The 25,259-nt window shown below is 36.9% G+C and overlaps 1 protein-coding gene across 1 annotated transcript in view; it reads right to left on the bottom strand.

Annotated features, from left to right (window-relative positions):
* LOC150104511 (WD repeat-containing protein 26) overlaps nucleotides 1-25,259 on the bottom strand; it is a 400,251-nt gene that overhangs the window by 269,191 nt on the left and 105,801 nt on the right. The window contains exons 5-6 of the mRNA XM_090395688.1: nucleotides 21,026-21,123; nucleotides 7,833-7,989 (exon numbers count right to left, since the gene is read on the bottom strand). Of these exons, the coding sequence (XP_090251814.1) occupies nucleotides 7,833-7,989; nucleotides 21,026-21,123 (255 nt within the window). The remainder of the gene's footprint in view (nucleotides 1-7,832; nucleotides 7,990-21,025; nucleotides 21,124-25,259) is intronic.

Here is a 25,259-nt window from a genome sequence, read left to right on the forward strand (position 1 = left end):
TTGCTTCACGGTAACCTAGCCTGTACATACACTAGTGAATGAATCGTTATAAAAATTTTATTTTATAACGATTCATTCATTAGCAGAAAATTAAAAATTTAATTTTATGCAGTTATGATTTAATACTGCATCTATGTTTATTTAAATTTCTCTCGACTGCGAATGCTACCATGTATGGTCTGTAAGTGTTTGTGTGCATAAGTTTTAATCAATTTAACTTTTCATAATGGATTTGTGTATTTTTATGGTAGTAAATGATAAAATAGACTAGTATCTACATATATTTTATGCATTCATGATATACCTAACTTTTTCTTAATTTTTTCAATATTTCTAGGCTATGGGGTTGGGGTTTGTCTCAGAGTTTTCTCAACTTGCCGCAAAACAACAAGAAATTTTCTAATATATTTATTGAAAAAATAACCACGTATAAGTGAATCCATACAGTACAAACCCATGTTGTTCAAGGGTCAACTGTATACGGAGGAGCAGAATCCAAAAGAAGGCAGGTCACTTCAGGGCTTGTGCTTGGACCACTGCTGTTTTATTTTATTATTATTATTATTATTATTGTTGTTCCGGGAAACTCCAAGGAGTCGACAGACTCATCGAGGGAGGCCCTAACATCATGTCAAGAACAACTATTCAACATTCACACAGTATCTATCATATCTTGCCTTGAACTCATTCACGGTCGTAGCACGCACAACAGACTCTGGAAGCTTATTCCACTCATTTACCACTCTCCAAGTAAAGAACCTAGCTCTAACACCCTTGTCAACCATGCTCTTGCCTAGCTTCCATGCATGGCCCCTAGTCCTCCCACCACCAGTCATATTTTCAAAAATATCTTCTGGATCAATCTTATAAAAACCCTTCAGTAATTTGAATGTCTCAATCATATCACCCCTCCTTCGCCTATCGTCCAATTTCTGCAACCCACAAATCTTCAACCTATTCTCATAAGGTTCATTCCACAGACCTGCTATCATCTTGGTCACTCGTCTCTGGACCCTCACCACTTCCTCCCCATCACGAAGAAACCCTGGTGCCCATAGCTGGGCACAGAAGTCCAGATGGGGTCTTATCAAGGCTCGATACAGAGGAACAACAACTTGTTCGTCTCTGCATGTTAAAGTATTTTTCAGAAGCCAAGTGATTTGGTGAGCTGTTTTAGTTACTTTTGCAATGTGCCCCCTAAACTTCAACTCCCTATCCACCAACACTCCCAAATCCCTGGCCTCATCAATCTCCTGGAGTATGGTTCCACCAATGCGATATACTGCTGCTATTCTTTTCACCCCAAAGTGCATAACCTTACACTTTGCCACATTAAATTGACATCCATTTTTCCTAGCCCAGTCCTCCAAACTATCCAAAATCATCCTGTAAAATTTTGACATCCTGTGTACTCATAATTGCTCTACCCAACTTTGCATCATCAGCAAACAAGTGAATCCTTCCTCTCAGATCCTTTCCAATATCATTGATGAACAAATTGAAAAGCAGTGGTCCAAGAACAGAGCCCTGTGGCACTCCACTAGTCACAAGACGTCTTTTAGACTCCACTCCTGAATAAACCACTCTTTGATATCTCTCCTTCAACCACCCTCTTATCCATCTCACCAACCCTATATCTATACCCATCTGCTCCAGTTTACTGATTAGGGTTCCATGTGGTATCCTATCAAAGGCCTTGGCAAGGTCCAGTAGTATCACTGTAAACCCATTACCCCAATCCAGTTCAGCCGTCACTGTGTTATAAAACGTGAGCAAGTTACTGAGGCATGATCTACCCTTCACAAAACCATGTTGTCCCCCATACAATATCCCATTTTCATCTATCCAATCCTGTATTCTTTTCTCGACTAATTTCTCTAAGACCTTGACAATGATTCCTGATATGCTAATCGGTCGGTAATTTACAACAGCAGTCTTGGAACCACCTTTATGCAGTGGAACTATTTTCCCCTCTTTCCACCCGCTCGGGACTAACCCAGACCCGAGACTCAAATTAAACAAAATGGTCAAGGGTACTGACAATTCTTTAGCTGCTTCTCGTACAACACGAACTGGTATACCATCCAATCCCACAGATGTATTGATATTGAAGTTATGCAATAGACTACTCACCTCCACTTCATTAACCACAATTCCCGTATAATCTACTGGTTTATTCGTTTCTGCAATGTCACCACCTGGATGATATACTTTTGCAAAGTGCTCACTCAGTAACTTAACTATCTCAACTGATTCAGTTATCTCCCTACCATCAGCATTCTTTAAAATCAATCTGCCATGTACATTTTTCCTTTTACTTGCTACATATCTAAAAAACTGTTTAGGATTCTCTTTAGCCTGCATTGCCAATGTTTTTTCGTAATCCTTTTTTGCTTTTCTTACCACACTCGTCACCCTTCTGGCATGCGCTTTATACCGTTCATGTGCCTGCTGGTCACCCTTCTCCTTAAATTCCCTCCATAGTTGTTTCTTTTTTTGCAACTCAAGCTTAATGGTGTTATTCATCCATTTAACCCCTACTTGATTTATTATTCGGACTCTAGGTATACAGTCAGCCATTGCTTCATGCAAGCACTTCTTAACTACCTCCCATGCACTATCAACTTCTAGTCGTTGTAGTTGTACATGCCATGGCACTGAACCAATCAACCTCCTAAGCTTGTCATACTTTCCAGCCCGATAATTCCACATGTACCCTGTCTTAATTGAAAATTCTACACCTTTAGCCACCTCCCAAGTTAAGACCCTATGATCACTCTCACCGATTGGTGAGAATGTGGTCATATTTGTTACAGCCAAATCCTCAGATGTAATTACTAGGTCAAGCACTCTCTGACCCCTAGTATTTTCCATTACATGCTGTCGCAGATAGTTATCCCTTAATAACCACATAAAATCCAGTTCCTTCCTCCCGTGTGTCCTCTCCTCACTCCAATCAATGCGACCATAGTTGAAATCTCCCATAATAATCACCCTCCTTCCACCCATTTCTTCTATTTGCTTGTGCATACTGTCACCACCATCTTTTCCATCACCTGGTCTATAGCAGCACCCAATTGTATATTTAGTTCTGCTAGCCACAATCTCACACCAAATGGCCTCAAATGTGCTCTTTTCTCTATCCTGCAATTCAACTTCTATTCTCCTTGGCTGGAGCTCATCAGCTATCATCAACAATACTCCTCCCCCCATTTTATTCTCTCTGTCATTCCTGAACACACTATACCCATCACATTCAATCCCACTAGTTATATCATCTACAGTCAGCCATGTTTCACTAATACCTATAACCTGTGGTCTGGAAGTGCCAACCATGGCCAAAAACTCTTCCTTCTTGTTCCTAATACTCCTAGTATTAGTGTACATGAATTTAAGACCCCCATTAGCCCCAACCCTACCTTGATGCCTTATTAACTATCCCACTCAGATTTGTTGTCCTTATTTGCTCTGGCATATTATATTCATTCTTACATTCAACTGCCTCCATAAGGACTGTATCTCTACTCCCCCCCCTTAACAAATCTAGTTTCCCTGAATTTGCACATCCACTACATTCAGCAACACTTTCTCAAGTCTTCTTACACCGTAACCATTCAAATGCAAGCCATCCATCTTATATAGATCCTTTCGCCCATCAAACTCACTCCACACATCCACAAATTCCACACCACTCGTCATACATAACCCACGCATAAAGTCATTCGCAATTATAGCCCTCCTTTTAAACATTTCACTGTCATACGTGGCAAAAGACTAATCATTCTAACTCTCTCACTCTTTTCTTTTGCTACCTCAAACAATTCATTCAGGTCTTCTATCATTTCCATTTTATCTCCTTTCAAATCATTCGTACCTGCCACGACAATCATTTCTTTCACCCTTTCCTTTTGCTCTCTAATAGACTCAGTTACGTCCTTTATGGTCGCACCAGGTTGGTACAATTTTGTCAAATCCTCTACTAACACACCTCGTACTAACAAGTCTCCATACATTTGAACATAATTAATGTTGGAAATAATTTAAAGCGAGATATCCAGTTGTTTGCCAATGATGCAAGTTGGGTAGAGTGAATATCAATTTAATGTGGAAAAGTGTACAGTTTTATTTTATGGGATACAAAAATTATGAACTGTGTGCCACATTGAGGGAACTGTACTCCAGGAAACTGATGAAGCCAGGGATTTGGATAGAGATTTAATATTTAGAGGCATGTTGCTAAAATATGCCAGGATAGCTCACAGGATTACTTGGTTATTGAAGAACAAACTAACAGGGTTAAAGGAGTTATCATTCCTCTTTCTAAAGCTTTGATATAACCATATCTGGATTACTGTGCTCAGGTCTACTAACCTGAGGTTTCAGATGAGGATGTTGTGAAGAGGATCCACAAGTTAGTGAGCAAGATTGTGAGTGGTCTGTGAAATGCTTCCTATGATGGAGTATTCCATAAACCATAAATTGAGGGTTTGTGGGTTGCAAAAGTTGGCTAATAGGCAAAGAGAGAGGGGAGGAGTATTATACAACCATTAAAGTTACTTAAAAGATTTTATAGGACTGATGCAGGGGAAATGGTTTGTTAGCACTTGGCTATAGTGGGGCTATAGTCATCCCTGGAAGTTGATTAAGAGTACGGTTAGCAAGGGCAAGAGGACAAGATTTTTCACTTGGAGAGTGGTGAATAAATGGAATGGATTGCCTGATGCAAGTGTCTGTTAATGCTTTCAAGGAGAGGTATGATATATATATTGTGTTGATGGTTTGGGTCTCCCACAGTGATTCTTAGGACTTCATTGAGGTGCACATGCAGCAATAACAGTAATAATAATAAATTAAGTTATGAAGATTTAGACATTTCTAACAAAATTAACAAATTCTCCCAAGTAAATGGAATAATAAAATATTAAGGCTAAGTAGCTCTCACCAAAAAAGCAGACTAAGAATGTACAATACTTTATCCAACCAAAATTATTATATGGTAGTGAAGCATTAACTGAAGGAGATAAAAGACAAGATCAGATAAAAAGAGAAATAAAGACATGCTGAAAGAACCTACTCAAAAACCAAGATTGAAAACAATAGGAAAATACATAACCAAATGGAAAAATCATCTAGAACAAAGACATGACTGAATACCCATGAAGATGAACTACAATCAAAAGGTTTGAAGAAACAGAGGCAGACCAATGAAATGATGGGACAAGACCAAAACAGGCTGCCTTAGCATACAGTCATGAAAAGAGGAAGAGGATGAGGAAGAAAAAGAATTAATTGACATAGAAGATAATATGAAATATTGAAAATCATGTGAATGGAGAGGAGCTGGACATGTTAGCAGATTAACAGATGAAAGAGGGGAGAAATTAAGCACTAAGTAGCCACCAAGAGAATATAAACGAAGGTAAGGACACCAGAGAACATGCTGAACAGTTTATCTACAAAGGTTTGAAATAAGATGACACATGTTATTGGCTAAGGACAGAGACAACTGAAAATTTATGGAGGAGGCTTATATATATTCACAACAGTGGAAAGAACCTGCAGAAGAATATCAAAATCCTGCTATAGCAGGATTTCCATATTCTATAGTTCTTTGTTTAGTGAAGAACAGAGATACAATTCACTTGGTTAACAACGTTTAATAGCAATCTGTAGCTAATTCAATTCAGTTTTGATTATTTCTCATAATAACTTGTCTCACATTTTTATCTCTGATAGTATCCATATCACTAGACGAGAACAAATTTCTCTTCTTGGATTAACTTTAACCCCAAGTTTTTGTTGATGATAAATGTGTTACATGGTTTTTATTTATAACTGATTAAGTACTTTCATTAGTACCCCCCCCCCACAGTCCAATGTGTTCTATGCATTCTTCTCCAACAATTACAAGTCAACATTTTTTTTTTTAATCCTTTTCCTGTTTTTTGTGATTCCAAGATATTACAATCTAAGGACAATTAGTAATTCAATATAAATCACAAATCTGTTTAACTACTGAATACTGTTCACTCATCTGGAATGGTGTCTCTCAGAACACCCTAAAAAATTTTGACCCGTATTGATTAATGGCCTATCTTTTAACGAATCACTCCATTCTCTTTCACAGATAAGTTCGGTTTTTGCTGCATGCATTTTCCACAGCTATTTCCAGAAGTTAGTGTTCATCAGAAATGGCAAAATGATGATTCCTCCAATTTCCTTTAAATATACTAAAACACAAATAGAACTTTCCTTCCTATACATTTCCTGAACAGTATAATCCACAAGATTTCAAATTAATGTTATAATGTTTCATTCTTTTTAGTAATCTTCATTCTGAAAATGATGAGTTTGTTAACATTAAAAATAACACTAAAGTCATCATTTTCAATAGCTGACCTAGTCTGTTTATAGTATCAGTTTGTCCTATGTTCCTTGCCAATGATTCTTATCTAAAATGCAAATCTAGGTAAGTGATACTAATGCTGATACTATCTGCTGCTGCTGTCCAACCATTGCTTGTCAAAACTTTCAACACTCGATCCTTCTGCTGAAACCTGGCATTTGGGATCTTCTAACTTTATCCATGTGGGATCTTTATTAAATTTATGACAAAAACCAAGGTTTACAAGGTTTATAATTGCTCTATAAGGTAGAGCAATTATAAGCAAAATTAACTTGCATATTTAAAAATACAACAAGCAAACAGCCAATCAGTAATGTTATGACATTCCTATCACAATAAAGTGAAACTATATCACAAATAAATATCTATATCAATAACAATTTATCAAGCATTGTTTGATCGTATATGTAGATCAAAATGTCATGCAATTTCTTTCTATAACTTGAGGAGTACAGATGTTATGCAAAATTTACACTTAGACATATGCGATAAAATAATTCAGTACATGCGAAGCAAAAAAATAGGATTTCGTTTAGCTGTACAATAGCTCTTATGGATTTCGGTAAGAAGAAACTTACACGCTCCATGCAGTGACATGAGGAGAGACCAACAGACTGGGTCAACCTGTAGACAAGAAACTGGATCACAAAGAATTGTCACTATATAAGAAACTCATATCTGTAACAAAATCATAGATCAGAGTGATATCGAATATTGAGCTTACTATCATATAAATCCATAGGATAGTCCTATGGATAATCCCAGTCCTTGCATATTCCTAGGATGGAAAAAAATAGCATAAATCAATGAAGTTCCTCACTGACTTAGACAATTCCCTATTACACAAACCTCTGCGTATGCTATATTTATTCCGTTTCAGTGATTTATATATAGGTTATTCATGTGAAATGCAACATACAATTGTAGTCACAATATATTCCCAGTTCAACTTTTTTTTCAGCAATTTTTTAGTTCTATTTGCAAGTAGATTCAACAATCTTTTATATAACAGATAACCTTCTCCCCCATCCCCCCTCACTTAAAGTAAAATGCACACTGATCTTTTATAATGAAGTTCTAAAACTATGTATAAGCATAATATGAACAGTGATATTGACTTCATATTAAATATGACTTGAAATTTAATTGTGAAATGGCTTCAATTCTAAGAGTGTGGACACAAAAATTATAGCAATATATTCTCTCAAGAAAACACACCAACAGTGACAGCAGCAGCAGCAATTGAGATGGCCAACTCACTATGTAATATATCATATAATCATGCTATCCCTACTCTTCTTCACAGGTTCTATCAAGACTAGGTCACTGGAAAATGGTTATGGAAAATCAAAATACTGGTTATTAGTTTAGTTTTGTTGATTAATTATCCATATATTAATTTGTAATAGACAATATATTTTCTTACCTACTGCATACATGATCAATAAGTAGAGATATGTTTTCCAAGCCAGTATCGGTTTTTGTATTATGATAAGGACAACGATCTTTTTGTAACTCAACTGCTTGACACAACAAAGTTTGCAATCGTCGGGGTGGCAACATCACAGAAGGCGGCAAGAAAGCTAAATACAGATGAATATACCATTACACTTGGAAGAGGAAATTATTTAATTTTACTTCTTCCCTAATCATTAATATTTTACTCTTTTTTTTTTTAAATTACTGTTAAAAACAACGCCTCTAACAGTGAACTACTGGTTTAAATTATGAAGTCAATTATAGTATTACCTACAATGGAATATCATCAAGTTGATTTTAAAGTTCTTTTTTGAAAAAATTAATTATTCAAAATATAACACTGAAAAAAACATACACTAAACTAACAGAGGTAAATTAGAGGCCAGAGAACAGAAGAAATCATTGACATTTAATTCTAAGTTTTTAGGTTATAATCATTTGGAAAAAAACTAATGCTGAATGATGTAGAGATGAAAAAACAGATCAAATGAGATGAGTTAGAAGTTGGACTGTACATAGAGCACTCACTCATTGTATAAGAGCCAAAGCTAATGTAACTGGAATAATTTGTTTTGTTTTTTTAAATTGCTGATTTTCTTAATATGTTTGTTACTCGATTTAGTTAAGAAATGATGCAAAATTGTACTGGATTTATCTAGGAGCATAAAATCATTTTTGTAAAGTAATGAGCAGTGATTAGAAGCTCCTATTTTGATATCATGCCTAATGCCACTTATCATAATTTTCTTACATCTGATTTTGCATGAAACTATCTTCCTGATACCTCATTCATTTGTAACTGCTGACTTACAAATATAGACTGTATATCGCCCAATATAATCTTCCATTTACACCATATAACTGAAGTGTTTTGAATAGCTTTTCTCTTGGTGCCTCGTCATATGCCTTTTCCAAATCTACAAAATTTAAATACAGATCCTAATATATTCCCATGATTTCTCATCTATGACATAAAATGAAAAGATGATCTTGACAACCCCTGTTTGGCCCCTTAACCCGGCTTGTACTCCTTAAAGTTTCTCTTTGATAATTTTTCTTCAGCCTCTTCTGAAGTATGCTTTCATATATATTAAACACACAGTAAGAAAATTCCCCTGTATTTCTCATATTGTTTATTGTCCATTTTATATATGGGTACTATAAGAGAACTATTAAAATCTACTGGAATTTGACCTTCTGATGATGCCTCTGAAATATGCATTGTTCCTACTATGAAACCTTTATAACTCCAAACTTGGACATTTCTGGTAGAGTAACATCAACTCTACTGTCTTCCTACATTTCAGGTTTTTGATTGCTTTTTCTCTACCTCAAGTATTGATAGGCACTCCTGATTGCATTCCTCTTGAATATATTTTTACTGTTAGTTTGCCACTTATTGTTCTATTTAACAATCTTTCAAAATCATAACTCCAAACATCTAAGGTATGTTTATCAGCCATGTTCATGTCACCTTTATTACCCCTGATTCCTTTCACAGTACTTTTTCCATCATTTCTAAGCTCTGTTCATAGCCTCCTGAATATTTTTCCACCTTTGTATAATTTATTTTTATGTTCTTGCCAAAATCTTCCAATGACTTTTAACTAGTTTTATACACTGCTTTGTTTTCTTACAATTTTCTCTATATTATCTCAAAGCACATGCTGATTTACTTGCTAGGAACTTCAAATACACTTTCTTCTTTTTCATGACTAACTCTTTAAACTTCTTAAATCCACCAGGGGGGGGGGGATTCTGATTTTTCTATCCTTGCAGACAACTTCACTACATGTACTGAATGTTTTCTTCAGTCTGCCACCAAGTTTCTAAGGTTTCTTTATTGTTTTAGAAGTCTCATTTTTCCTCCAATAAAATTTATGTATGGTTCATCTCAGAAAGATGCTTAACTTTTATTCTTTAAAAATTTCTTATGTATTTTTCTTTTTAATATAAAATTCAATTTTATTCTGCTCAAAAATAAATGATCACTTCCTATTTCAAATTCCTTCTATATTCGTGTCCTGAACCAGCATGAAGAAATCATTATCCACAATAACACAATCAATGAGACTTTTCTTATTCCTTATATCATCTCTCCATGTAAATTTGTATGTTGGAATATGGTGTTAGTGGGTGATGACTAGTCTCCGAGTCCTGAACAGAATTACAATTATTGTCAGTTTGCCCTATTCTCTAAATTTTCCTTTTCCTAACATTACTTTTCCTTTTTCTTGACATCAACTGCCTTCTCTAATGACTCATAAAATTCCTCCAGTTCTTCGATAGTAGAATTTTCTGTTGAACCAGAGGTACACAAAGAAGTCTCATTGTCCAATATTGTTTGTCCACATTACTCTACTTGATGTTGCCCACCATTCAAGATTATCTTCAGGTTTAATGTTGAAAACTGGAGTTATTCCTTCCCATCTCTCATCAACATTACTTGAATATAACATAATTGTTATTTAGAAAATTTTCACCTGCTTTTATCTTCTTTGTTTCAGTAACACTAAGTATAATATGGTACTTCTTCAATTCTTCTGTAAGTTCCACTTCTTTTCCACCAATATTTCTTATGCTTAAGCTGTTCAATCTTGAATTCTGCTAACACGTTTTATGAGTTTGTTCAAGCAAATGACTTTTTATCATTTGCCTCAATTCTCCAATGAAGACAGTGGTGGCCGGCCTGGTTTATATGAGCAACACCCCACATGGCATGACTTTTCATCTTCATGTACCACTGTTTTTTGGTTTTAAGCCAATACAGAATACACCTTGGTTAGCTAAACCCCAAACTGCCAGTTCATCTTGTTTTGTTCCAGTATTCAGGAACATGACCAATAACAGGGTGCACCACAAGAATGTTAAGATTGGAGATTAGTTAGAAGACCCAGCCAGTTCCCTGAATTCCTTAAAAGGCACATGGAGTTCTCCTTCCAATTATCTGACCAACAGAGTTCAGTAAAGAATTCAGCTTAATATCTCTTACTTGAATATCAGGCTTCATATCTTTATCATGATATCTACATAGATTATAAATAATAGTGAACATGGCATACAACCATGCCACTAATCTGATTTACCATCAAACCTTTTTCCAGTACATTGTTCAATTCTAATTTGCAACTTAAATATAAGTGATTTATCACCTTGGATAAGGTTTCATCAGCACCATACAGATTTAATGTTTCATTCATTTGGCACCTTTAAGCTAAAAATGCTTTTTTCTGAGATTTACAAAGCTTAAATAGAGCTGATATGGTAAAGATATTTGCTTAGTACTTTTTTTTTTTTTTATTTGACTTGAATTCAGATTGTTCTTCTCCTGTTTGGCTTGATAATTGGAAGGACCCAGCATCACATGAAAGATCAATCAGCATTTTCAGTTCAAATTATGTGCAACAGGGCAGCAAAGAATCTTCCCTAACTTAGCAAAGTATGCTTAAAAACTTAATAAGTGTGAATCTGTGATACAAGTAAAACTTTTGGGTAATTTGCTAACAATATACAGATATATTTGAAAGAGAAGTTAGAATCTGTCAGTATTTTAGTACATGCATAATTAATATATGCAGATTTATATAAATGGTCTGATGGAAAAATTAGATTTGAGAAAATCTTGAAGAATTGAAACTATTAATTTAGTGATTCATCTATTCAGTTTGGAGGCAGCTTTGTTGCACACTGAGAACAAAAAACCTTTAATAATCCACAGCTCATTCCATTAAACTGATGACAGTATGTTCCCCCACAAACTGAATGTGGTCACAAACCAGGAACACTGTAGATGTAATGATGTGAAGATCACGTTTTTGTATCATTAACATTTTCAATAGGTATTGCAGTTTCCTTTGCATAGAGGCAAAGGCATCAGGATAAGATTCCGGCTTCAGATGAATAAATAATTCTTCCCCATTACACGTGACATTGAGACGACTGAACAATTTTTAAATTCTTTTGATAAAAATAATATTTTATTACTGATAGGGAAAATTTCCACAGAAAACTGTGTGATGCAAAACTCAAAACTTACATTTATTGCTCAGCATTTGCAAGTTAAGAGTTCTGAATCATAATTCCACTCCAATGAATTAGTTTCGTGGAAATATTGCAAACCACAGTTTCTGGACAATAATGAAGAGCTCTATCAACAAATGTAGATTAACAACAGCAGGTGTACCAAAAAACACTTTCTGCATTATCATATCATAGGCAATGAACAAGGAGGGATTTGACCAAGGCAATGTACCATGGAACAATACTATCAAGAATGATGAAATTGCCATGTTATTTGAATATTGCTGATTTTGTAAAGGAAACAAAAACACTATTCATCAAAGGGGAAAAAATTACTCTATACAATAAATTTAGTCAGAGCATGGATGTTCCCTTTTTTTTTTTAATCTACATTCTCTTTAGCATTTGTTATATATCTACAACAATAATGTAAGCTATGGTGTTTTAAGAGTAATTCAAGTTTAGTATTATTTAAATAACATCCATCTTTCAAAGTTCACATACCTTAAAAGGAAATAAAAATTGATTGTTCAAAAAAAAGTTGTTTATGTTAGAAAATAGTTTTCATAATCATCATCATAGTTGATGAAGTGGAACAGCTTATTCATCCATATTATCAAGTTAAAATAACAAGTAAAAATCTGTTATTTAGTGTCATAAGCACCTTCATGTTAGGATGTGTTTAGCATGTATGCCATGTCTGCCAGAAGTTAATTTGACTTTCTCTTCTCTTTTTTTTTCCCCCTGGTAAAAATATTTACGAACTGTCTTTAAGGTATAGAAAATATCTTTAAAGCACTGAGATTATCTGATTCATTTCAGTAAAATTATGGAGACTACAATGTTAGGAATAATTACTTTAATTTCTCAACGTTTTGACCTTCATAGTAAGGTCACTTAGTGCGTATGTACACACACACACACACACACACACACACACACACACACACACACACACACACACACACACACAACCTATATTATATTTCAAACAGTATGCAAAAGTGACAATGATTTGATCAACTATTAATCCACTGGCCTGATCTGTAGTGAAAAAATTACAAAGCTATATTCTTTTTCTCAAGGAAAGGCATAGACGTTGGTTTTGCATTTTTTACTAAAAAATTTGAGGAAATCACAACGTCAACTAGGATATACATTAAAATAAATTTTAATATACTTCAATATTTCGGCAATGTCACATTGCCATTTTCAAGAAAAATAAGAACAAGACACATGCACACAGGGACAACAAACAGTAAGTGAGGAAGAAGCAGGAAGCTATTATTTCTCCTGAAGTCCTGATGGTGCCCCCGAACAGGCAATGTTGGTATTCTTGGGCGATTGGGCTGAAGGTCTTCTGATGTAGGTTTCCTAAATTTGAGGCAGTCTCATGCAGCCAAATTTGTTGCGGTTTGGATTCCATCACCATATCCTATATCCGAGGCACCTCGGAAAAAATTACAAAAATCCTAAAAAAACATGACTTAACTTCTTGTTACAGACCATATAAAAAATTGGCATCTTATCCACTCTACTAAAGACCAACCTCCCCCCTTAGACCTACCTGGTATATACCAGGTCTCTTGCAGCTGTAAGCTGTCCTACTTTGGCCAAACAGGCAGGACAGCAAATATCAGAATTTCAGAACACAAGGACTATATCTGGTTACACCAATACAGCCACTCTGGTCTTGCTGACCATGCGCTGGATACCTGCCATAGAATACAGTGGAAGAAAGCCACGATAATACACCGTAGTAAATACAAATATGAAAGGCTTTTCATGGAATCAGCTTCGGCCCTAAGAAATAATCCAAACCTCAACAATTTGGCTGCATGAGACTGCCTCAAATTTGGGAAACCTACATCAGAAGACCTTCAGCCCAATCGCCCAAAGAATACCAACATTGCCTGCTAGGGGGCACCATCAAGACTTTAGGAGAAATAATAGCTTCCTGCTTCTTCCTCACTTACTGTTTGTTGTGCCTGTGTGCACGTGTCTTGTTCTTAAGTTTCTTGAAAATGGCAACGTGACATTGCCGAAATATTGAAGTATATTAAAATTTATTTTAATGTATATCCTAGTTGACGTAATTTCCTTAAATTATTTAGTAAAAAATATATTCTTTTTATAACATCATCAGAGAACAAATTCATATAGATAGTTTTAATACAGTACAAGTGGTGGCCTAATCCATAATTTATCAAGAGTGTTATTAAGATTAGGGTGATGGTTGTTGTTTACATCATACCAAAATGAGGTATGAGTGCAAATTTAAGGAGGCCCGTGAAATTCTTATCAACCGCGCTAATCTTAACAATAATGGTGGTCTAAAAATCCCAAGAAATGGATGGCACATATTCTACCCACTTAACCTTCTGGTCTAAGAGTTAATTATAATTAGGACTGTAAGCAATCTAGTATCTTAACTCTAATATAACAACACTCTTGTTAAATTATAGATTAGGCCAGCACTTTTGCTGTATTAAAGCTATCTATATGAATTTATTCTCTGATGATATTATAAATAGAATACAGCTCTGATGTGTTTTTTCCCCACTAGAGTTCAGACCAGTAGAATAACGATTGTCAAATCACTGAAATGTAATATAGCTTGTCTTTGTATATACACGTGTATAATCCAGATGACCTTAATATGAAGGTTCAAAACATTGGGATATTAAAGTAATTATTCCTAACATGATTCATTTCATGTTAGGAATAATGTAGACTACAACCATTTCAAATGGTTGTAGTCTCCCTAATTTTACTGAAATGAATGCTGATCACCATGTAACACTAAAGGAAAGGAGATTGTTAGATGACTTTCATTAAGATATACATTTCATTTCTTTTTATAAATTAGGTGACTAATATATTAAGCAATCTTAAAACAAGTGCAAAGAAACCAGGAGAATTAAATTTATATTTCTTTCGGCCTTCGTTTATGTTTCTCTCTTCATTACTAGTTTCTTTATTAATACTCTGTCAGGAAATTTAATTTAGTGTTATAATTGAATTCACTTGTCTTCATCTCCATACAAGAGAATAAAAAAAAAATGTCAATAAATCATTTTATAAAATGTAATTGCAATTAAAGTAGTTTGTAACTGTAGTCTGTTATAAAATATCACAAAACTTAGGTAATGTTTCATAACGGCGATGGAGACAATGCATTGAATTGAGAATTTTCAATTTCAACAAGTGCACATTTCAACCAGTAGACACTAAGAAACTACCATTAATAGTGATTATATATTACATCACTGATTATATTTCTTAAAAAATATAGGTGTTTTTGTAAACCTTTGGTCCCAATTGTATGTTTGTGTATATAAATTACATGCAAAATTATACCCCGAGTTACGCGAATTCGACTTAGGCGCTTTTTGTTGGTCCCACCTACTTCATAACTTCAGGGTTTTACTGTATTTAATATTTCCACAATACTAAAGGAGTCAGCTTTACCAGGAAGTGACATTAGGGATGCTGAAGCACGTGGAGGTGGATTTGAGCTGTGGTAAAAAAAAGAAGTATTTTTTAAATGGCGTATAGAGTGAATTCTTTTGTGAATTGTGCTAAACTTCTTTCTCAGTAACACACATGTTCTTTAGTGGTTCTGCTTTTGGAATTTCATTGTTATATACTGCGTTATTTTTGGATTACCAAGAAGGCGAGGTCACAGTCAGCAGCATTTGCGGTGGAAGAGAAGAGAAGTTTTTGCTATTTAGTATAGTTGAATATAGCATTTATGTTTATATATATATATTTAGCATTTTTATATATATATATACAGGGTGTTCGAGATAAATTTGACATATTTATAATTAATTATATTTTTCCGTAAGTTACATGTATTAACACACACTTCTCTTCATTTAAAAGTTTGGACCCTTCTTCATTCATATACAAGATGTCAGAAAGGATGGATAGCTGGAACCCACCTGAATCATGGAAGAGAATAACTTGTATCATGATGATTCGTGCCCGCCATCAAAATAAGGATATTACGACTGCTGCCCAATGCTCCCTGAATACAGTAAAAACAATCAGGCATGAACTAGAGACTTGCAATGGTGACTACGAGGATGTAGCAAGAAGAAAGATCCCTAGCAGACGATCTGATTGCGTTCGTACAGCAGAATTCCTTGCAAATCTGCAGGAACAGGTGTGAAGAACCCTGGCATTGGAATTCGGGCTTTGTTCGTGGAGTTGCTAACTGTAGTCAAGCCCTGGATAACAAGGGTAGCCAATGGTAGGCCGTATGTATGGCAGCAGGATTCGGCCCCTTGCCACACCTCTGGGAAAAGTCAAAAATGGTTGTCTGAAAATTTCTACGACTTCACCAGTCCAAATGTTTGGCCTCCAAACTCCCCAGACCTTAACCCCATGGATTATTTTGTATGGGGCGCAGTTGAAAAAGACACCAATCGCACTTCCAGTAATACAAAAGCCCAGTTAATGGATAAAATTAAAACAGTTTTTGCGGCCCTTCCCAGGGAGACTGTAGCATCAGCTTGTTCGAGGTTCCGAAGCAGAATTGAAGCTGTGATCGATGCTAATGGTGGTTATTTTGAGTAAATCTTGTTGATAGTATTGTAATTAACTCTGACTGTAATGTTTTTTTGTCAATTCATTAAATTTAATAGATACAAAGAAGATTTTCTTTTTCCTTACGAAACTGTCAAATTTATCCCGAACACCCTGTATATATTTAGCATTTATATATATATATATATATATATATATATATATATATATATATATATATATAGCATTTAGTTTAGTAGTTCCTCGGCAGTAAGGAATGATGACCGCCACAGCTGCAATCACAAATGGCGTGTCGCCACGTCTTCTGCCATTTAAGAACTCTATTATATGTAACATAATAAAGGACTTTGTGGCATGCAGTGCTTGTGACATGTATACGTCCCGAGAGTTGGATATGTGGCGGGTGAGAGAAGGAGGAGTGCGTATATGCCCAAAACGTAGGCAATCGGAGGAATTCAATGAATTAGATATTTTGATAACTGACCTAGTTTCGTCAGGAACAGGAAATGAATGTCAGGAGACAAGAAGTGTGACAGGAGAGATTGATGAGCAAAATATGAATGAGAAAATAAGAGTCAGGATTGTGGAAGGCTTGAATGATTGAAGTTTTTGGAGATGGTCTTGATTTGGGGAATGAATGTCAAGTAAGAGTGACTAACTTGCAGAGAGATAGATAAGCTGAAAGAGGAGGTGGAATGTCTTGTGAACGAGATGAGAAGTATGAAAGATGAGATTAGGAGAATGGAAGAGATGAATGCAAAGCAAATCAGAGTAGGAGTGAGAGAGTTTTGGGAATGATAGAAGAGGAGAGTATAGAAACAGTAGGAGAGAGAGAGGTATGGGAATAATAGAAGAGGAGAGAATAGAAACAGTAGAAGAGAGGGAGTGAGAGACAGTTATGGGAATGATTAAGGAGGGGAGAATGGAAACAGTCAAAGAGAGGAAATAAGAAGAATGCGAGGGAGTGTCCAGGACAGCAGGTAAGTAGGGAAACACAGAGAGAGAGAGAGAGTGAGGGATGCAGGTGAGCAATCAAGGAACAAAGTGGCAAGAGGTGTGATGTATGGAGACTCAATGATCTCTGGTGTACAAGATAGGATGCCAGAGGTGTGTTTGCCTGGAGGGACGATAGAAGATGTGGCTATAGCAATTAAGAGGGGTGAAAGGATGGATGAAATGATTGTGATGGTGAGCATGAATGACTTGAGAGACAATGTAATTCGGGCAGCGAGAGATCTGAGATTCTTGCTTGAGGTTGTGCAAAAGAAAACACAGAGAGGAAAGATTGTGTTTGTGTTGCCCAGGTATGATAGTGACAAGTTGAGCAGAAGAGCAGTAATACTGAATACCATAATAGCCAGAATGTGTCAGAAGAGAGGATTGGAATATGTGGATGCTTGGAGGGTGTTTGAGGAAAGAAGGGAACTGTATGCGAGAGACCGCATGCATTTGAATGAGGAAGGACGAAGGCATCTGGAGAGATTGCTGTTTTCTGAACGAGTCAGTGTGTCAATGCAGGGAAACTAGAATTCAAGGGGTGGATGGTAGCAAGCTTGGCCTCTTGTGGGAAGGGGGCGACATCAGGTAATACTAAGTCCAGTGGGGGTCGAGAGGGGACAATGACGGGTATAGAAGCAGTGATATTTTTATGCTCTATACTAATGCCAGGAGTATCCAAAATAAAGGAGATGAATTGGTGGAGCTAATAGCATCAGCCTGGCCAAAGATTATTGGGATCTCTGAGATGTGGCTGACGGAGGATGATATAATAACAGGAATTGAAGTGGCAGGGTACAGCATTTTTCGGCAGGATAGGAAAGGAAAACATGGTGGCAGAGTACTGCTTATGATAAGTGATGACTTATGTCTTCTAAGAGTGGAGGCTTTGGAAGGCAGTGACACTAATGGTTTTGAAAGCATATGGTGTGAGGTAGAAGTGGCCAAGACAGGATATTTAGTGGGGCGTTGCTACAACCGGGGAGCACAGAGGGTTGCTATAGCCGGGGAGACGCAGGAGATGTTTAGGCAGTTGAGCTTGGCAAGTGCAAGAAGAATGATTGTTATGGGAAATTTTAAATATAGCAGCATAAACTAGGAAGAGGAAAAGGCATGTAGTAATAAGGGGATGGAATTTCTAGAATTCTTGAGGGACAAATATCTTAGGCAACATGTAATAGAGAGAACAAGAGGTTCAAGAGTTTTGGATTTGGTCATAGCATCAGAACAGCTAATAATAAGTGAGATGACATCTCTCCCACCAGTTGGAGATAGTGATCATGCAGTTTTGACTTGGAAGATGAATACACATGCAGGTGTATCAAAGAAAAGAGAACGTATGTGGAATTATAAGGCAGGTGATTATAATAGTCTTAGGTATCAAGTAGGGGCAGTTCCATGGAGGGCAGAATTGGAAGGCTAGGATATCATTAGTGCTTGGGAAATTGTGAAGGAATATTTGTTAGCAGAGATAGTAAGCTGTATTTCACGAGTGAAGCAGCAGCCACAATTTGGTGTAAGGTGGATGACAAACAATATCAAACAGGAACTGCAGGTGAAAAAGAGATTATGGAAGAGATATAAGGAGAAAGTGGAGGACAGATACACAGAGAATATAAGATACAGGTCAGGAGAGTGACCAGTATGATGAGGAAGGCAAAACTGGAATATGAAAAGAGATTGGCACTAAGTTCCAAAGAAAATCCTAGCGAATTTTTAGCTATGTGGTCAGTAGAAGGAGAAATGATTGTGGGATAAAAATGGGAATAAAGTGACTGATGCACAGGACATAGTGGAGTTGTTCAATAAGCACTTTATTGAAGTATTTCATCCTGGAGAAGAAAGTTTTAATACTAGAGGGATAGGGCAGATTCAGGGTTTAGAGGTGCAAGAGGACAGTGTGTTCCAAATACTAAATACTCTGGATACCAGTAAGGCTGTGGCACTGGGTGGTATTTCGACACGGGTTTTGAGAAAATGTGCTTAAGAACTGACAGCTCCGTTGACCTGGCTCTTCAATAAAAGTCTAGTTGTAGGAAAGGTACCCAATGAATGGAAGGAAGGCAAGATAGTGCTGCACAAGGGCAGTAGAAGACTGGAAGTGTCTAATTATAGGCCAGTTTGTGTGTCATCAGTAGTTGTTAAGGTCTTGGAGAAATTAGTGAGGGACTATATACAGCGTTGGGCAGATGATGGTAATGTTATCTGTGAGAATCAACATGGATTTCTTAAGGAGTGCTCTTCTTTAGTAATATGATTGCCTTTTATAATAAAGTGACAAGAGCAGTTGATGAGGAGAAAGGCATATACTGTCATTTTTTTGGATTTTGCAAAGGTGTTTGACAGGGTGCCACATGATAAGCTGATATTTAAGTTGCAAAGCATGAGTTTAAATGTCAGGTTAGTCAAATGGATTCAGGATTGGCTGTCTGATAGGTATCAGAGAGTTGTGTATGGTGGCACAATATCAAGGAAGCAGGAGGTTACAAGTTGGGTTCCATAGGGTTCAGTACTGGGACCTGTATTGTTCAACCTTCATATCAATGACATTGTCAATTGATTGCAAGGGGATATTAAGTTGTTTGCAGATGATGTGAAAGCTGGGAAGGGTTATCAGTAATAGTGCTGATGTGGCAGCACTATTACTGATAACCTTGCAAGTTGATTTGAATGAACTAGACAGATGGGCAAATGAATGGGGGGGTATCGGTTTAATGCAGCAAAATGTAAAGTCTTGAAGGTTGGGATCCATCGATGGGAGGGGCTATACTGGAGGAAGTAGGGGAGACAAGAGATCTGGAGGTGATGATTGATAGAAAACTGAAATTCAGGGAGCATATTGTAAAGATGGTGAAGGTAATCCAGAGGATTGGTGCAATACTGAGAAGGATGCTGACCTACAGATATAAAAGAGTTATCATTCCATTGTATAAGACCCTGATCAGACCATACTTAGACCACTGTTCTCAGATTTGGTCCCCAGGATTTGAAAGGGATAAATTAACTGTGGAAAGGGTACAGAGTCAGATAACAAACATGATGTCAGGACTGTACAATGTCAGTTACGAGGATCGACTGAGGGAATGTGGACTGCAGAGTTTGGTGAATATAAGAAGGAGAGGTGATATGATCAAGAATTTTAAACTGTCGAGAGGCAGTTACAGGGTAGACTTTGGAGAGTTCTTTCACTTGGTGGAATGGAGGGAAGGAGCAATAAAAGGGGCCATCCCTGGAAGTTATGAAAGGAAGCTATGAGCAAGAGGGTGAGGAGTGGTTTCTTTGTGTGGAGGGTGGTTGAATGCATTGCCTGAGAGAGTGGTTAGAGCAGGAACGGTCAATGAGTTCAAGGAGTGGTATGATAAACTTTGCGTTTCCTAAAAACGACCTCCCACGATGAGTCTTTCGACTCCATGAAAGCCTGGATAATAATTATAACAATAATATCAAAACCAGCTCTTGTACAAAAACTACTTCAAATTTGAAGAAGTGCTAGCACAGGGGATCAATGCATATATATTTATAACCAAAAAAATATCAAAAATCACTGCACACATAGGAAACTGTAAATACCTTGCAATTTCTCCATAAGTTTCTGCCGAGATACAGAACCCTTGCCATCCCAATCTGACATTCGCTTGAGATCTTCTCTTGTACTACACATCATGTAACTAAAATAACAAACATTGATTTCTCATTAGTTCCTTAAAGACCATAATGATATTATTTACTTGTTAAAAAATAAAATAAAATAAAATAAATTAAGATATCAGTTCTAAGTGAAGTAAGAATTAGTATCAGCCTTCCACATACAGGGTGCAGTGGTATAAACTAAACAAATTGCCCAACTTCTTATTTGTTCCCAGTCATACATACAACCATATAACTAAACCCAAAATGTTTTTGAAGTCACTTTTATGTTTCTGATGACAAATACACTTAAAGGAAATAAAGTAGGCATGTAAGAGAAAGCACAGCTGAAGTTCAAAGCAAATGCTAGTTTACAGCAGTAATGTGTGGGCACTAATGTGCTATAAATGCTAGTTTATAGTACATTAGTGCCCACACGTGGCACTAGTGTGCTATAGGTCTTGTGCGGGTCAGATAAAAAAAAATAAATAATAATATTGTCAAGTTTCCTAACTGCATTTTCAGTCTTAAGACAGAAGCATTATCTTGCACTATAATGCAGTATTCTGATAGCAGGTTAATCTTCTTTAAGCTATGAACAACAAGTTGATGATGTAATGATAAAATATTTATCTAATATTCTCCCAACTCAGTCTTTAGTAATAATAGCCTCAGGAAGTTTCATTGAAAGAATTAGCTGCTCCAAGTTCTACTTTGGCTTCCATTGAAACTGGTAGAAGAAGTTCAAAAAGTATCTTTAAAAATCAGCATCATTCGGAAATTATTATTATTGAAGACTCATCGCAGGAGACCCAATCTATCCACACAATCTATCATACGTCTCCTTGAACCCATTAATAGACAAAGCACTTACAACTGACTCTGTCAACCCATTCCACTCACTCAACTATCCAAGCAAAAATTTGAGTCCTCACCCCATCCCCTACTAACCGCACATTTATTCAACTTCCAGAGTTGACCCCCTTGTTATGGTCCTTCTAGCCAAGCGCTGAAGGCCCCTGCATCTATCCTACAAAACCCTTCAAGCAATTTAAAATGTTTCTATCATATCCCCTCTTTTACTCCTATCAACCAACTTCTGCGATTGACACACCTTCAATCTATCATCATATAGAACATTCCACAGGCCACTGAGCATCTTGGTCAATTGCCTCTGAATCCTCTCCTCCCCAACAAACCCAGGGGGACCAGACTTGAGCACAGTAATCCAGATGTGGGCATATCAAGGCCTTATGAAGAGGAATGACAACTTCTTAATCTAACTTGTTAATGTGTTCTTCAATAGCTAAGTAATCTTATACCCTCTAAACTTTAACTCACCTCTAAATCAACCACACCTCTAAATCTCTAGCTTCATCTATTTCCTTGAGTACAGTACCATCAATGTGATACACAGCTTGTAATCTATTTATCCCAAAATGCATAACTTTACATTTCTCGACATTAAAGTGACATCTATTAACTTTTGCTCATACTGACAGCCTATTTAAATTGTACTGCAAGCTCACCATATTGCCTTGATTAACTATTACTCTACCTAATTTCGCATCATCGGCAAACAACTGAATATTTCATTTCAAGTTATTTCCTATATCATTTATGTAAATATTAAACAGCAATGGTCCCAGCACCGAACTGAACCTTGTGGCACACCACTAGTCACCTGTTTTTGCCTCGATTCTGTCCCACCATATGCCACTTTTTGATATCTGTCCAGCAGCCACCTTTTTATCCACTTAACCTATGTCATGTACATTCCTATTTGCTCTAATTTGTGTAAGAATGTTCCATGTGGTATTCTGTCAAATGTCGTTGCAAAATCCAGCAAAATCATTGGGTAGCCATTCCCTCGATCCAACTTAGCTGTTACTCTATTATAAAAAGTTAGTAAATTACTAAAGGCATGACTGACCCTTCACAAAACTGTGTTGACCCTCATACAGCATCATATTTTTATCTACCCATTCTTGAATTCTCTTCTTTGCCAATTTTTCTAGTACTTTTACCACCACATCTGAGATACTGATTGGTCTATAATTTGCTACTGTATTTATGTAGCATGTACCACTACTTAAATTCTCGTAGACAGGCTTATACGTTGGTTATGCATTATTAAAACACTTAAGGAATAGAACAACATAGTTAAGGATATAAATTAAATTAAACTTTAATAAATATTTTCCGATATTTTGGCAACGTCACGTTGCCATTTTCTAAAGGAACTTACAAAAAAGTTACGTGCACGTAGGCACTACAACACAGAAACTGGAAATGAAGAGATGAAGCTATTGTTCTCCTAACAGTCCTGATGGTGCCCTCTAGCGGGCTAAATAGGTGTTCTCGGCCGTCGGGCTGCAGATGTAGGCCTCCCAAATTTGGGGCAGTCGCATACAATCAAATTTGTTGAGGTTTGGAGAATTTCTTAGGGCTGAGGCTGATTCCATAAAGAGTCTTTCAAATTTGTATTTGCTACGGTGTATCACTGTAGCTTTCTTCCACCGTATTCTGTGGCGTGTATCCAGAGCATGGTCTGCAAGCCCAGAATGACTGTATTTGTGAAAACGGATGTAGTCCTTGTGTTCCGAAATTCTGATATTCGCTGTCCTGCCTGTTTGGCCAAAGTAAGACAGTTTACAACTGCAAGGGACCTGGTAAACACCAGGTAGGTCTAGGGGAAGTAGTTGGTCTTTAGTGGAGCGGATAAGGGATGCCAATTTTCTGTAAGGTTTGTAACAGGAGGTCAGGTCATGTTTTTTTAAGATTTTGGTAATCTTTTCCGAGGTGCCTCGGATGTAGGGAATGGTGATGGATTAGAGTAATCCTTGTTGTGTGTGTGTGGGGGGGGGGGGGATCTGTGGTTTGTAGGTTCTAATATTTTTTGGATTTTTTTGGGGATAGCCATTGGCTGAGAAAGTGTTGAGGATGTGATTTAGTTCGGTGTTTAGGGCCAAGTCGTTTGAACAGATTAGTTTAGCCCTGTTGTATAGTGTTTTCACTACTCTGTATTGTTGTGATGGGGGGGGGGGGGGAATTGTTGGTGAATGTATCTGCCTGTATGGGTGGGTTTTCTGTAAACTGAGAAAACCAAGGATCCATTAGGCTGGCGGGTGACTAGTGTGTCTAGGAAAGGGAGGCTATTGTTTTCCTCTTTTTCCAGAGTGAATTTGATTCTGGGGTGTTGGTTGTTTAAGTGTGTTAAGAAGGAGAGAAGTGTTTCAGAGCCATGTGGCCAAATAGCGAACACATCATCAACGTAGCGAAGCCATATGGTTGGTTTTTGTGGGGCAGAGGCTAAGGCTTTTTCTTCAAAGGTCTCCATAAAGAAATTGGCCAAGGGTGGGGAGAGTGGTGAACCCATGGCTGTCCCCTCTATTTGTTTGTAGAATTTTCCCTGCCACACAAAATAGCCTGAGTTCATTGTGAACTGAAATAAGGCTGAGATATCAGGAGAAAATTTAGCTTGGTTTAGCTCTAAAGTTTCCTTGAGTGGGACATTTGTAAATAAAGAGGACACATCAAAGCTGACCATTATGTCAGTATGTTGGAGTGTAAGGTTTTCTATGCTGGCTTTGAAATGGGCTGAGTTTTTTATGTGTGATGGTGTGTTGCCAGTATAGTGTGTGAGCTCTTTGGCCAAATGTTTAGCTAATTTGTATATGGGGGAATCAATGCCATCCCCTATGGGACGTAATGGCACATTTTCTTTGTGTATTTTTGGGAGTCTGTAAATACGTGGGGGTATAGAGTTAAACGGCTTTAATCTGCTGGTAACTTCTACAGGCCAAGAAGTGACTCTCTTAAGGAGCCTGTGAAGTTTTCTAATTTGAGAGTTGGTGGAATTGTAATTGATAGGGAGGTAAGTGGCCCGATCTAATAGAAGAGCATTCAGCTTACCTGTGTAGTCCTTTTGGTTAAGTACTACAGTTGCATTTCCCTTATCCTTTGGTGATAACTAATTCTTTATTATTCTTCATTTCCTGTAGAGCTTTATATTCCTTGTTTGATATGTTGGTTTTTGGTGGTCTTGCTTTGGAAAGGACACAGGCTACATCCAGTCTTACACTGTTGGCGACTTGATGTGGAAGGTGGCGGATTCCGCGCTCGATCTGGATCATAATATCCTCACTAGGTATTTTATTGGGAGCAATGGCAAAGT

The sequence above is a fragment of the Typopeltis vanoorti genome, chromosome 7, assembly GCF_054136105.1.
Source record: "Typopeltis vanoorti isolate ZY-2024b chromosome 7, IOZ_Tvanoo_1.0, whole genome shotgun sequence".
In the NCBI taxonomy this organism is placed as follows: domain Eukaryota; kingdom Metazoa; phylum Arthropoda; class Arachnida; order Uropygi; family Thelyphonidae; genus Typopeltis; species Typopeltis vanoorti.